At 39.8% G+C, this 15,307-nt stretch overlaps 1 protein-coding gene across 15 annotated transcripts in view; it reads left to right on the top strand.

The window, feature by feature from the left end:
• The window catches only part of ank2b (ankyrin 2b, neuronal), a 107,755-nt gene that overhangs the window by 40,388 nt on the left and 52,060 nt on the right, over nucleotides 1–15,307 (top strand). For 14 of the 15 annotated variants that reach the window (XM_026352680.1, XM_026352694.1, XM_026352689.1 and 11 more), the window contains exons 2-6: nucleotides 2,989–3,090; nucleotides 9,582–9,680; nucleotides 11,746–11,844; nucleotides 11,928–12,026; nucleotides 12,972–13,157. In XM_026352680.1, the coding sequence (XP_026208465.1) occupies nucleotides 2,989–3,090; nucleotides 9,582–9,680; nucleotides 11,746–11,844; nucleotides 11,928–12,026; nucleotides 12,972–13,157 (585 nt within the window). Of the gene's footprint in view, nucleotides 1–2,988; nucleotides 3,091–9,398; nucleotides 9,499–9,581; nucleotides 9,681–11,745; nucleotides 11,845–11,927; nucleotides 12,027–12,971; nucleotides 13,158–15,307 lie in introns of those variants that run through there. The other variant, XM_026352681.1, reaches the window with a different exon arrangement.

Genomic DNA, 15,307 nt, shown 5'->3' with positions numbered 1-15,307 from the left:
GTTGCTAAATACTTGCTTGTAGAATAGCTAATCAGCTAATCAGTACAACAGTGCTTTTTAATAGTTTTGCACATATTTCACATACATTAGCCGTTAGCCACTAATTCACAGGGTAAACAGGGGTGTCTTGATGGACAACTCTAAAATAAGCAATGCCCTTTATCTTTCCTGTCCTCACTTCGCTACCTACTGCCAGACAGAGAGCCCCGTTGTCATGGTAACCTCCAGAGAGGGCAGTGCTTGGTTGGGGATGCTTTTGCATTATTGATACAGCTTCTGGCACTCCACAGATGAAGACAGTGACTCTGTAAATCAATGTTTGATGTAATGTGTTGGTGGAGGTGTTTTAGGACTGTGCTTCTTCACGCTTGGCAGGTTCAATTAAGTGTGGAAGTTTCCATTGAGACACAAGCTGGAACAGATAAAAGGACAAAGCTTATAGAACAGTATACCATATGCAGTCAGTGTTACTGGTTGGTTTTTTGTTAGTTTTTTTAATTGAACCTAATTCCTAATTTTCTAAAGTGTTCTTTTTTCACAGTGGCGAAAGAAGCCAAAGCAATGAGCTTGATGCTTGACGATTGGTTCATTCTTAACTTTAACATTTTAAGCCCCTTATAACCGTGAGTTATGAGGCAGTTTCTGCAGGATGTTGGTTGCCACAATTCTCCTTTTCTTGGAAAAGCTTCATTTGTAAGAGAGTCCTGTTGGTCTGAGTGTCACTATAGCAACCTGTCAGTTGCAGAAAGATGATTAGGGCAAGCTCTTGCATAATGTGACTCGGCAGCTCTGAGGGGAATGTGAGGATATTATCAGACAGGCGTGATTATGGTAATAGAAGCTTTGTGCAGAAAGCAATGCTGACTCTGAGACCATGTACTGCATGAACATCAGTCAAGGGCAATATTATAGCAATATTTTCTCTTCTATTGTGAATTAAAATGATTTTCTATGATTTAAGTCTTAATGAAATAAACTGAAGGGAAATGTACATATTTCAGATATAGGAACATGGTAAGTATTCAAACAAAATTCCCCAAACAAAGAATTTGTCAGAGGGGACTAATAAAGTATCAATTATGACGATTATGATGATTATTATTATTATTATTATTGTTGAAATTAATAAAAAATAGTAAGAAATAAAAGAAGAAGTAGTAAGATGACAGAAAAACATATATAATTATAATAATATATTTTAGACTGTATAAGTCAATTGTGCAAATATTTGTGAAAGCAATCAAAGGCTTTACAAAGGCAAAGAAAAGAATTATACATAAGATGACTAGAAGCAGGAAGAAAGTGATATCCTGGCTGTGTCAAAACTGAAAGAAACTTACTGCTGTGTATGATGCTGAAGCTGTTTAAGAAGCTATTTTGAAACGTTAAGACTTATCCAACTATGCTGCAACATAGCAAATGTACATGGTTTATACATTGTGGTTAGTACAGCAGATGCCCTAAACTAATGATTGTCCCTCATACAACATGACTCCAGCCCTGCTAATGAGATCCTGTTTTTCTGAGAGCTTTTGAATGCAATTCACTTGACATGACAGGGTGTTTTTACATCCAATAGTAAATGTTCACGTACTGTACTGTATACAGCTAGACTTCCTGCTTTGAATGGTGTCTGTATGTTGACTTGATGGTGTATCAGCGTATGTTGTATGAATGCATATGTTGCATATAATGTATGAATGATGTAAAACAATACAAACAAGTCTGGTCCTTTGAGGTGATTGTGTCAGTGTTGCAGAATACTCCAGCTGAGAGTGATGCAGTGCAGTTCTCTGCAGCAGCCAGTCAGCAGCTGACTGCAGGTCAGCCACGAATAAGACCAGAGCTATTTGTATGTGAATGTTGACTTCAGTGCTGCAGTGTCAGTGCTGGTTAAATATATCATCAGTACTGCATCCTTTTCTCTGATCCCAGAGAAAATTAGAGCAGGATGATGCTGCGTGTTGTGGTGAAGTAAAAGACTTGGACAAACTTGAAATTGTTTTTCTGTCAATACTGAAAAACTTCCTAATGGAGATATAGGCAAACCATGACCTTGAAAACAAACTGAGCATATGTTGATGTGTCTGTGAGAAAAACAACGAGTCCTCAACTCCAGCATATACAGTATTTCTGTATCTGCCCTCTAACCTCCCTATGGAAGGAGAAAGAAGGAGAGCTGTTTCTGTGCAGGAATATAAGCATCATACAGCGTTTTTTCACAGGAGGAGCAAAGAACTGGGAGCTTTGAACAAGCTGTATGTGAGCCAGGAGGATTTAGGTGGCTAGTGAAGGCACATAAGAGGAAAATGCTGAATCATTCTGCCTCCTTACAGTCCTGGTCTGTTTCCAACTGCAGCTCACTCAGCATCCAAAAACAGACAGGGGACATGTCCTTCCCAACCAGGGACAGTCACATTATTTAACATTTAGCAAAAGCTGCAGCATGTGCTATAGATGCACAATTATTATAGGTTATGGTTTATTGTGACATACTTCTCAATTAATTTAATAAATTAAATTATGTATCTATAAAACTTCAAAAAATACAGAGCTTCTCCACGATTGCTTGGAGCAGGCATGGTTACATAGACTACAACAATCATTACCAACACTACATTAACATGACATAATAATCAAGGGTTAGACAGTAGAAAATCCTTTAGACAGAACAAAGACTTGAAGATAATTCTGGTAGCCAGTGCAGACAGAGTGGAAATGGAATCGTATGTTATGACATGGCTTATATTTTGCTTAATATTGGTGATCAACTTCAACACTGACAGAAATGACAACGATAGCAGCAAGCATGTCAAAATTAAATTGAAGTTATCCAAGAATGGATCCTTGTGGACACCATGGAGCATGTCTCAAGGCTCTTGTAGCTTTCACCCCAAAACTTATTTGACAGCCACTGATAAAATACATTGTGAGTTGAATGTAATGTATATTATTTTTGAAAAACCTTTTCTCATTTGTGTCTTCCAGTCGGACAGTAACACCAGTTTCCTGCGAGCAGCAAGGGCGGGGAACATTGACAAGGTTTTGGAATATCTGAAAGGAGGAGTGGACATCAGTACCTGCAATCAGGTAGGAGAGAGATAGCATAAAGTCATTCACAAAATTTAACATTAACATTAGTAACATTATACAAAAATTAAAGATACGCTTTGAAAACACATCAGATCTCAAAGAGTAAAAAATCACGCTGGCTATCTATACTGATATGGAGTAGGGGTGATGGATGGCGTGAGGAACGAAAGGATGCCACATTGTTTGATGGAAATGAAAATTATCATCCTACAGAGGGCTGAACTTGAAGATATTCTGAAAATCTAATGGGAAATGTGGTGTGGTGGATCAGTCCACTATGCTTAAACTCAAAATGGTACTTAGTAGTTTGTATGACCCCCATGTGCTTGTATGCATACCTGACAATGACGGGACTTGTTTCTAATGAGACGACAAATTATGTTCTGGGGTATCTCCTCCCAGATCTGGACTAGGACATTACTGAGCTCCCAGACTGTCTGACAGACAACCTGGCAGCGTCAGATGGACTGAAACATAATGTCCACAGGTGTTCTAATGGATTTAGGTCAGGTGAGGAGGAAACATACCAGGAGGAACGCAGGACCCACTGCAGCAGCGTAGGGTCTGACATTGGGTCCAAGGATGCAGATACCTAAAGGCACTCGTGGTGCTGTTGTCTAGCCTGTGTGTCCCTCCATAGATAGGGAGGGGAGGGAGGGGGAAGTAGGCATGATTACAGTACGCAGAATCAGTCAGAAATTGAAGTACAGGATCAGGAGATGCAAGGTCAGCTACAGGAAGAAGCTGTATGGAGAGGACTAAAAATGCATCTCAGGCCATGGAAAAGGTGAAAATGGGATGGTATGGTCACCAGGTCACGGGAGACCAGGCCTGGGCAAATGAACTAAATCTTTCTTTTAATACAGTAGATTTGATTCTGCCCAGTTTCCAAACTAACACATCCCAGAAACCTGAACCATGACAGGCCCGTTGCCTTACCCTCTCACCTGATGAAGACCATGGTGAGCTCAGCACTGGACCCACTGCAGTTGACATATCGATCTGGTATCGAGGTGGATGATGCTATCATCTGCACTGATGCATTGAACCCTGTCTCACGTGGAGTCATGTGAGAGTCATGTTCTTTAACTTCTCCAGTGCTTTCAACACCATCCAGCCATCACTACTGAGTGGGAAGCTGAAGGAGGCCTGCATGGACCAACATCTGGCTGCATGAACAATCAACTACCTCACAGACAAACCACAGTGCGACTGTGTGTCAAATGTGGTGGTCTGCATTCAGAGCTCTGCCACTGAGATTGTGGACACCTTTAAATATCTGGATGTTCACCTCAACAGTAAACCTGACTGCACAAATAACACAGAGTCACTACAAAACAAGTCATGCTCAATGATGTTACAGGCAGCATAATGTTCTCCATGGCTTCTCCAGACCATTTTACAGTTGTCATCTGTGCTCAGGTTAAATCTGCTCTCCTCTGTGAAAAGAACAGGGGGCCAGTGGCGGACTTGCAAATTCTGGTGTTTAGTTCATTTTGTAGGGCTCTGGCAGTGCTGAACCTGTTCCTCTGTGGACAAAGGAGCATATACCTGGACCTTCTTTTGGCCCTGTGCATCTCTCCTTAAGCACCTGTTTCCTGGAATCTCGTCCATGCTCTTGATAATGTGTTGGGAGACACAGCAAACCTTCTGGCAGTGGCACATATTGGCACATCCTGGAGCCTGTTCAATCACTGCCCAGAGGTTCAACTGACTTGATGCTGCACTCTGATTAAAAAGTGTTCCTTTATTTTTTGAGTAGTGTACATCTCATGTCACCTGATCAGTTTCTGAGTAATATTGATAAGTGCAGCTAGCTGATAAGATAACAGGCAGACATGAATGTTTCTTTTAGAAAGCATATCTTAAATAGAGCATTTACATTCTCAAGTGTTTCGTTTTTCTTTTTTGCATTGCTGCACAGAACATATTACGTGCTAATGTGCTTGTGCTGTCCACCACTCTCTGCATACGCACAATTTCTGCACTGCTTTCCTGTAGAGGAGGATGCTTTTGATCAGAGTGAGTTTCTTTATTCAGGTCTAGTCATTATCTAGTCTCCTCTAAGGCCATTAGCATTCCAGCCATTGACAAGGGGGCGAGGGGAAGATAGTGTGTTGTAAACAGTCCTGTCCTAGCAACAGTCATAATGACCAGCTCAGTAAACAAAATTCACATGGAGTGGAAATCTTCCATTTGCTGGTTTCTCTGTTCCCCATAAAGCTCCAGTGTTTCGTGTTTCTCTCAAGCCATACTGCATTCCCACTGATAAGTAACTGTTAGAGTTAAATGAGATGTGCCTCACCTGGATAGAAGTAAAAAAGCAGGGTTTACTGTACAAATCAATGAAAAATGGTAACTGCTCTAAATCAATGTTTAGCAGCAGACATAGTCATAGATGGAGAGCTTGTCTTACTCTTATCTCTCTGATGCAGACAATGTCATCTGAGTTCTAGACCTTCAAGCAAATGTGTACTTCATTATACTTGAGTTTGACAGTTCCGTCTTGAATTTTATATGTGAAAAAAGGTATCCATTTTCCTCCCAATGAAATGTCAATTTAGTTTCAGATAAATAGTGATAGGTCTCGTCTAAATAATACATTCCCTAATAAACTGTAGATGAAATGTCAGATCTAAGATGCAAGGTGACAGAATCATCAAGGGAGTAGTCAGAAGAAGCCAGGCCCTCTCTAGTACATCTGGTAATATTACTGAAAGCCATTGCTGTGGATGGATGTGTGTAAAAAATGACATGCTTCAAAATCCTGCAAGATTTCAGAGTAGACATAGGTGATCAATGATACTTACGAGCAACGTTTTTTAGAAAATGTAGGTTAAACACTTAAATGTTTCCCCTGTACACAAAGTTATCAGAGTTGAGGTCAACATCAGTCAAAATTTCAGTCAACACCCATAGGACCTTAATGACTCAATTACTGTGATGGAGTACTAGTACTGGTCCCCCTAGTTAGTAGTGACATTGACATAAGATGAAAATGGTTAATGAATAATTTCTTTACTTTTTGGCAATTCCAGCCTGGCCTTCCTATTCTTAAGTGGTTTGTATCTTCTGGTCTAGCCTCTGTACTTTTGTTCATGAAGTCTTGGTGAACAGTAGATTGTGATATCTTCACTTCCATGCTGGAGGTTGTTGCTGATGTCACCAGCAGTTGTATTAGGGTCTCTCTTTACAGCTCTCACAATGTTTCTGTCTTCAACTGCTGTTGTCTTCCTCAGTCTAGCCACTTGACATCTGTTACTTGGTACACCAGTGGTTCCTTTACATTTAGTTATTTGACAGACACTTTTATCCAAAGTGACTTACAAGGCAAAGGCAGGGTAAGCATAAGGAGGTATTGTCTAAGGACCCCTACCGGAGGTATGTCACAGCTGGGATTTGAACCCTGGTCTCCTGCATGGAGAGCAGCGATTGTACAACTATATTATACAGCCGTAGCACTTTCCATCTTCTCTCAGCTGCACAGTTGCTTGTTTTTGCCAAGCTCTCTGGTTTTCATGTTGGTTACACCTGTTAAATATAAATGCAGTCTTAGCCCAAATTAAATATTCATAATCAACGTAAGAGGACATACCTGGACAACAAAACTTTTAGTCAAATGCTGAAAAATGGGTGGGTTCAAACAAAAGGTGCTAATATATGTATATATATATATGTATATGTATATATGTATGTATATATATATATTACAAAAAACTCTACTTTAGGTCAATATTTAGATCACACCAGTACGTCAAATAACTCATCAATTCACTACTTCCCAGAAAAGGCTTTGAACCTTCCCACAGTAAGTAGCGGGCAGCGATATTTCACACCACTGCTGATTATAGTGCAGTACCTCAGCTGATTATAAACACCTCATCCCCATGAGACAGTTCTACCATATTACATTTGCTTTTCACCACATCACATTTTCATTGCTTTAAAATTTGTGGTGTAATTGATGTAGCAGATAATTTGGAATCATCCCCTAAGTGAGTGTTCATGTAGGTTGACAGAATGAGGTAGACAGATTATAGATGGAGTGGGTGACGAGGGCATGGCGCACGAAAAAGGGGTTAATGGCGTCCTGGGGGTGAATTGAGGGCATGGTGGGGCGAGTGTACAATGATGAATAGGGTCCTGGAAGGTTGTGGGAGCTTATTTGTTTAAAAGTGATATATTAGAGAAACAGAAAATGTATCAAGTTATACGTTTTTTCAGTTAGAGAATTCATTCATTTGAAATTAAGAGTACTGTCTGTTGTCCTCTGGGACAAAAGATACAGGATCTCGTTAATTTCTGCAGTCTGAGAGTCACAGCCTAAAAACTGCTGCTGGTATTGTATTGGAGAACATTGACAGGTGCTACTTCAAACACACTGTTTGATGCTCGTGTGGGACAGAAGAAAACTGTTTTTAACAAAAAAAAAACACAATATAACTTTGCAGTTATGTGTTATAGCTGTGCTATTATACATCAATTACACCACAAATTTTAAAGCAAAGAAAATGTAATGTGGTGAAAAGCAAATGTAATATGGTAGAACAGCCTCATGGGGATGAGGTGTTTATAATCAGCTGAGGTACTGCACTCTTTTTAAGGTAGGTACTGTACCTGAATATTATCTACATTAATCTCATCCACATTTCCGAGCTCACTGTTACCATTTTTAAACAAGCTAATGTAAGTAGAAAGTTACTGTACTGTATTTTCATACAGTGTAGAACATGCTGGATCATTTAGCAAAATGCAGAGCAGTAATGTGAGGTGATAATGATTTAAAATGCGTTAGATAGATGTCTTGCCTTACTTTAGAGGGAGTAACTGTATTTAAAAGTCAGTCCTTTATCCATCAAGGACATTGGTATTAGATTATTCTGCACCTGCTTTAAAATTCTCTGAATTATCTAAAAGACTCTGGTTGTGGTAAGTTGTGGTTAGTCATATGGTTATTGTTAAGAAACGTTTTGGGCTCAGGTCTGTAAATAGTGTAAATACCCATTCATCTTCATACTTTTACTTCCATTGGCACCTTAACAAATAAAAAAACCTTTCTGGTCTTTGAGCTAGTATTTGAGAACCAGTGGTTGTACCAACTCAGTAAAGCATAGGGGTAATATGAGGCCAGCTGAACGTTGGCAGGTTCACAAACATGTCAACTGATCTAGTAACAGCATGACTTAGCTGGAATACATTCCGCTCTGCTGCTGAACAGATGCCTCCTGCCAGCTGCAGAAAACCTGCAGGGTGAATCCAACCCATGCTCAGTCAGATACAAGCACGATATGTCCAGTACAAGCACCCATTCTTTTTGGGATGCCTAGGGGGCCATCAGCTGCAGGGGGCTGTATGATTGGGATTAGTTTAGCAATCACAGAGGAAATTGGTTATCAACTCAGTGGCTCTTTTTACACTGCAGACTATTGCTTGGACTGCTCAAATTGAATTAGTGCTGTTCATCAAAAATATTCAGATATCTGAATATCTGTTCTTTAGATATATTGGGTTTTTAATTCATAATTTTTTTTTTTTTTTTTACTAAATGTGTAATAAATTTTCAGGTGTCTGTAATAATTTCACAGTAATTGCGTTGTTATAAGGTGGAAATACAGCCTGGGAGCCTAAAATTCCGATTACTCAGTTAAGGTGGAAACCTTAACTCACTTGTACCTCACTTGTAAATCGCTTTGGATGAAAGTGTTCATGACAACATAAAAACACTTAGATGAGACAAAAGTTAGAGAGTGCCAAATATGCCATTTGAAAGTTGCCTACAACTGTGGCACAACAAGCATTATTGGAAATTGAATGCGTTCTGGTTGTAAACGCTGGAGCACAATTTTTTTAAAAGGCTGCTACATAGTAAACAAGACGACAAGGGAAGGTGCTTCTGTGTGTGTGTGTGTGTGTGTGTGTGTGTGTGTGTGTGTGTGTGTGTGTGTGTGTGTGTGTGTGTGTCCCAACCAAGCAGCACATGACACTCAAAGGCCCAGGACAGATATTAATAGAGCCTCAGACTTCAAACATTGGTTGTTTTCACTATGTATGAGTAAAGTGTACCAAATCTTCGGTGTGCTTTTTTAATGAGGTATTTCAGAATTGTTCGCCATATTTATGCACTGACTCAGCCATCGCAGATCACCTCAGGACAGAAGATATTTGTTTGACCTACACATGTACAGAGACACACAAACACAGCTATTTATAACTTCATACCCAGGACTGGCTCTCCTCCACAACAGCATAATCATGGCACAAGATCTAACCCAGCTTTGATAGGCAGCTTTGATATTTCAGTCTGTTCCTCCACGTGTTAGAGTACAGAAGAGCTGTTCACATGCTCAAAACATGGAAAAAGAGAAAGAGAGACATGCTCCGTTAGTTAATGACCTAGAAGAGGAGGTAGACCCTTGTTTCCAATTAGATCTCTTTGTGTGTTTGTTGTTGTTGGGTCTTTGTACATTTCCTCCCTTGACTTTTTACAGAATGGTCTTAATGCACTGCACCTAGCAGCCAAGGAAGGCCATGTGGACCTGGTCCAGGAGCTGCTGGACAGAGGTGCAGCTGTGGATTCAGCTACAAAGGTAAGATAAGCCATCTTCCTATTGAGTAGTTCCTTAAAGGTAGAGCCTGAAAAACATAGTGATAATAATATATGTACAGTACAAAGTAATTTCTAGAGCACTCATAACAGTGTTGAGTGGTGAGTTTTTAACCTTATCTGACAGTCTACAGCTAAGTGTTGATTGGGCAATATCCCTTTAATTAATCAAAATGATTTCTGCTAATATGTGACTGAAGCCTGTTCCCACCAGAAAGTAAAACCAGGTGACGGAGCAAAATGTAAGCTTAGTGTTTTAGTGGAACTGGGCAGCTAGCTTGGGGTAGGGTTGTTGGAGTTTGTAGAATGGTATGGTAGTATACCCTTTTCAGCGTGCCATTATTCTCTGTGTCACTGGCTTTTCATGTTGTCTGCCAAAACATGATAGAACAAGTTATATCGACGTTGTGTCTTACAGTTCTGTGAAGGAAAAGTTATTTGGAAATAAATATCTTTGTCATTTTATCACCCAGCCCTACTCTTGTCCACACCATCACATGTAATCTTAGCCATTAGGTCCTAAAACTGGTTTTAACAGCCCTCTTATTACTAGGTCAGGATCCACATGATATGCTAACCAGCCCTGACCTACAGCTCTGTGACAGTTAAACTTTCCTCTGCGAGGCTACACCATCCCCTGAAACCCTACACCTGACAGGCACCCTTTGCTTCAGACACGCTCAGTACACAAGTTCAGAATTTTCCATCACTGTATTTGACATTTGGCTCTTGATCATACACACAGCATAATTGTTTGGAATGTTTGGAAATTACATATACATATACACAAGTATTTTTAGAATCAGTTACAGGTTTATGACTGACATTCAAAAGAAGGAAAATCTTCTGGAGATAATTTAAATTGTAAAGGTAAAGCCGAGGAGACAGTGGAGCACTAAAGGAAAATGATATGGACGGTGGAGTAGTAAAGATAGAAGACGAATACTCAAGCTATGCTGCTCATTGCAAGTCCTGCAATTAGAGACGGTCCAGACTCATTACTGAGCAGCTTTCCAGTGTTGTGACTCTTGCTGGTCTCTCTTCAAAATGCAACTACATGCTACACTGTTGCTTAACAGCAGTGCTTAACGCTTGAGTCAGATTGTATTTAAATACATAGCTCAGTATCACAAATCACAAATTTGTCTGTCATATCTGTCATACAACCTCAAACTGTTGTACTGGTATGTTAAGAAGAAAGAGATAAGTACTTTACTGCTATTCTGAGTAGTTTACAAACTAAAGTCTTTCAGTGGGAGCCAGTGAAAAATAGCGACACCTCACTGACACTGTTAAAGGTCATTAGTGTAAGGTCATTGTTACTTTGAACTTGAGAAGCTGATGGATCATGGTACAGTTCAAGGTTCATAATTATTCATAATTATACACATTGTTTAGCACCTTCATTCATAAAAGCGTTTTATAGTTTACATTGTTAAAAAACCAGCTAAGCTTAATTTTGTAGAAAGTTCTGCCTTTAAATAAACTACAGTCTCAGTTTGGTTATTAGCTACACTTGATATGTAAATACTGTACATAAACTGTACATTTAAGCTAAATTGTAGGTAATACTACAGTTACTGTAGGTCTCCATATAGAATTGTTTACAGTAGTACAAGTTCAGCTCTCTTCTTTGCATAGGCACTGTGTCAGGATATCATATTTGTAGTCTGATAACTGTGTATTTAATGCAAAAAAACAGTTGCATTGTGAATAATAACTGGAAGAGAATCACCAAACACTGTGGGACTTAATGATCTGTCTGACTTGTTTGAGAATCTACTGTGAGCCACAACTTTTCACTGGAGACGCATTCATTAGCATTTACTTAAAAAAACTAATTAAGTCTGGGACTCATCAGCACTCAGTTATTTATTATTGCAGAGCATCAGTTTTCAGTGGAACTGTTTACCATTCACACGTACCATCTTTTAATAAGGTTAGGTCATACAGAAAAATACTGATGGAGGTTTAACAACTTGTATTGATAATTATTTGAGAAATCAGTCTTTGTTTTAATTATTCTTCATTGTTTTCTATTAATCCAGAAGGGAAACACAGCACTTCACATATCGTCTTTAGCTGGCCAGATTGAAGTAGTTAAGATCCTGGTCAAACGAGGAGCTGACATCAACGCACAGTCTCAGGTGAGCTTCTGTGGTCTGCTGCTGTCAGTCTCTTGACAATAGTACCTCTAGTGCCTCTAACCCTTTGCTTTTGTGTGCTGTAGAATGGATTCACTCCTCTGTACATGGCCGCCCAGGAGAATCACCTGGATGTGGTGCGATACCTTCTAGAGAATGGAGGGAACCAGAGCACTGCTACAGAGGTGAGAGTGTGTGTGTATTTAAACAAATAGTATTCTATATAGTATTCTGCATTTGAACTGCATCCCAGTATAACTAAAGTCACCCAGGAAAATTAACAAGATGCCAGTGATGCTATATGGACACATCCCCTGGAAATCATGACGTCTGTACAGAAGTCCATATAATTTTATCTGGTATTTGTGAAGACACACAAAGTGGTGGACTTTATGACTGAACATTACCACCCTACTGCTGCAAAAAATGCACCAAACTTTATATTACTTCCTCTTTCGTCAAAATGTCGAGATATTTAGCAGGATAATTGATAACTGGTGCTAGGATTGCTAGATGACAAGTCAAAGATAAGAAAAACTTTATTATCATATGTTTTAGTACAAACTACATGCACAGTGGAAATCCTTTACAGCTGTAGAGAAGTTAGATTCCTCCTCTGTGGACCAATAACATTCCAGTATGTCTCCGTAGTGCTGGCATGGCTAAATTTGATAGAGTTTCCCAGAAATCTGATATTTCTTAACATAAGAGGATCTATTAGTTGTGTTTGTGCATAGGACCTGCAGTATGTTAACAAAGAAACACTGCGTCTGTACTTAAGGTGCAGTGTACTGTAAGTCTATCTGCATCTATCAATTTCCAAAGCACTCAGGGACAGTACAGAGTGCAGATCATCCATTTTGTGAGGCATTTAGGGACAGTACAGTTTGAAAGTCATTCCACCCTCAGAAAACCGAGGTCTCAGCTAATTCCATGAACCATGGAGTTGGAGAGTAGTTACGCCCCTAGTGAACATAGTAATTGAAACTGCCTACGCACAGTTTTCTTATTGAAAAAAAGCTACTTTCACTGAAACTTTCCACATTATGGATTTCTTGAAAACAAGATGTAGCTAATCATCTTCACCTTTCTTCTCTTGTACCTTCTCTTTCATGTCTTCCATCATCCAGGATGGCTTCACCCCTCTGGCCATCGCCCTCCAGCAGGGCCACAACCAAGTGGTTTCTATCTTACTGGAGAATGATACAAAAGGCAAGGTTCGTCTGCCTGCCTTGCACATTGCTGCGCGCAAAGATGACACCAAGTCAGCTGCCCTGCTCCTCCAGAACGACCACAATGCCGACGTCCAGTCGAAGGTACCCCTACAGCGCTGTGTGACTCAGAAAGGCTGGCATGTGTTGAAGTCATGCTAATGTGGTGCTACCTTTGTGTTTGGTTATGAAAACACTTTCATGATTTTAGCATCCTGACACTGAGGTTGTACCCACTTTTCAGATATTTGAATGGATAGACCTTGTTTACATCTGTTACTAAAATGTGATTTGAATCTGAAACAATTTCTTCATAACCACAGAGTTTTGTTGTTGGTCCCTATTCTCTGAATTTGGTACTAGACATTAGATCAGGAATCTTTTGGGTCCCATTGTGTAATGAAGGGGCAGCGTGGAGCTGTAGTGGTTAGCACTGTAACCTCACATCAGGAAGGACCCAGGTTCTAATCCACAGGTCAGCTGGCTGCCATTCTGTGTGGACTTTTATGTACTCTTGACTTACTCAACTCTAGTTTGTTTGCTAATATTGTTGCATTGTAAATTACAATTGTTTGTTTGTCAGGGGCTAACAGGGTCCTTGTAATCACCCTGTATAATCTCTTATAGATAGAGGAGAAGTTCAATAAGGTTGCTGTAAATGGCAACAGCTGAATGCTCTCATAAATACTTCTCCACAGTTTTCTCAAATGTGGAGGTGGTCTGACAGATTGGATTTCACTGTATCACACTTTTGTTGTCACATCACGTTTTGTTCTTATGAGCTTCAACTATCCAGGTACAAATCACAACAGGTGTAAACATGGTCCCTAAGAACATACAGTATATGTATGATGTAGTGTGTGGCAGTAGACCACTAACTATGGTGTATTTTTCTGTGAGGTTTCCTGTGTATGTTGTCTGTGTTTCCATCATTTCTATGCATCAATGTCCTCTCTCTCTCTCTCATTTATTCAGTGTCTGTGTGCCTGCCACGTCACTCCTGGTCCTGCCACTAACTGGGTCTCTCCCTCTTTTTCCCTTCTTTCTTTAAACGCTTCCTCTCACACACTTCCCTCATCACTTGATGCACCAATGTCTAAGTGTAGCACTGTCCACTGCATGGAGTGTGCCACTGTCTGCAGGTTGTATGGTGGTGATATCTAATCCTGCATGCAGCCAATGGGGTTTGGGGGGTGGAGGTTGTTTTTAAGACAGTTTGATCATTGACAAGGGATGGAAGGGGCAGGAACAGTTAACCCAGTATTGGTGAGAACTCACAATGTTTAACTTTTCACATGTGACTGTTTCTCTGATACCGGATAGTGGCTCTAAGTGACGTGACTAGAGTGAATCAAAAGTCAATGAAAATGAACTCTATACCTATTCCTTGCGCAGTAACCACAGAATATTTACATTGTTATGCAACTAAGCATTAGCAGTAAGACATGGTATACGCATGCATTTAGTATAATGCCATATGTGGTTCAGCTGTTGTGGTGCAGCCCTGCTCAATATGACTCATACTGAAGGCCCACGGGAGAACTGCTATAAATGGCAGCAAGTACAGTCACACTCACACTCGGATACTTAAAACACATATTGCTGTCATGCAGCAGGCACAGTTTTATTCAAATACATGGGAAGACAGGGTGACAGCTATCACAAATGGTTTGTTTACATATCACCAACCAACCAACTCTCATTGAAAAATGCAGCTGTCAAAGCTTTTAGATACTGTGAACCTACAGAAACAACTGACTACAACTAGGATATATTATATATATACAGTGAGTATATAGATACAGTACAGATAATGACACATCAACTTTTCCCTTTGAAAATTTCCTTTAATTTAATCAGAAAAGGAATTCAACTTTTTATTTTTATGATACATGATTTTATACAATTCTGAAACTGCTGTAGTTTTCACCAAAACAGTAACGACTAACCAGGTAAATTACTGTTTGCTCACATGACAATGGAAAGTTTACCTGTCATCAAGGCCTTTGTGCTTCTTACAAGTGATAAAGACTAAAAATAGAAAAAAAGCACTCAGTCAATGCAGTTCTACAAGACCGTATTCTCTATAACATATTGCACCTCTGTGTGAACAGGGCTGCACTAATAGAGCACCTTAAGGGGAAGTGACCCACCCCAGCCACGTCACTTGCCAGTTTAGTGTCTTACTGCACAGCTGCCACCAAGCTGCTGTGAATCCTACTGCAACATAAAGTCATGTAAGCCAAACTAAACAG

This window comes from Anabas testudineus, chromosome 18, assembly GCF_900324465.2.
Source record: "Anabas testudineus chromosome 18, fAnaTes1.2, whole genome shotgun sequence".
Classification (NCBI taxonomy): domain Eukaryota; kingdom Metazoa; phylum Chordata; class Actinopteri; order Anabantiformes; family Anabantidae; genus Anabas; species Anabas testudineus.
This window is presented reverse-complemented; position numbering and strand designations above follow the sequence as displayed.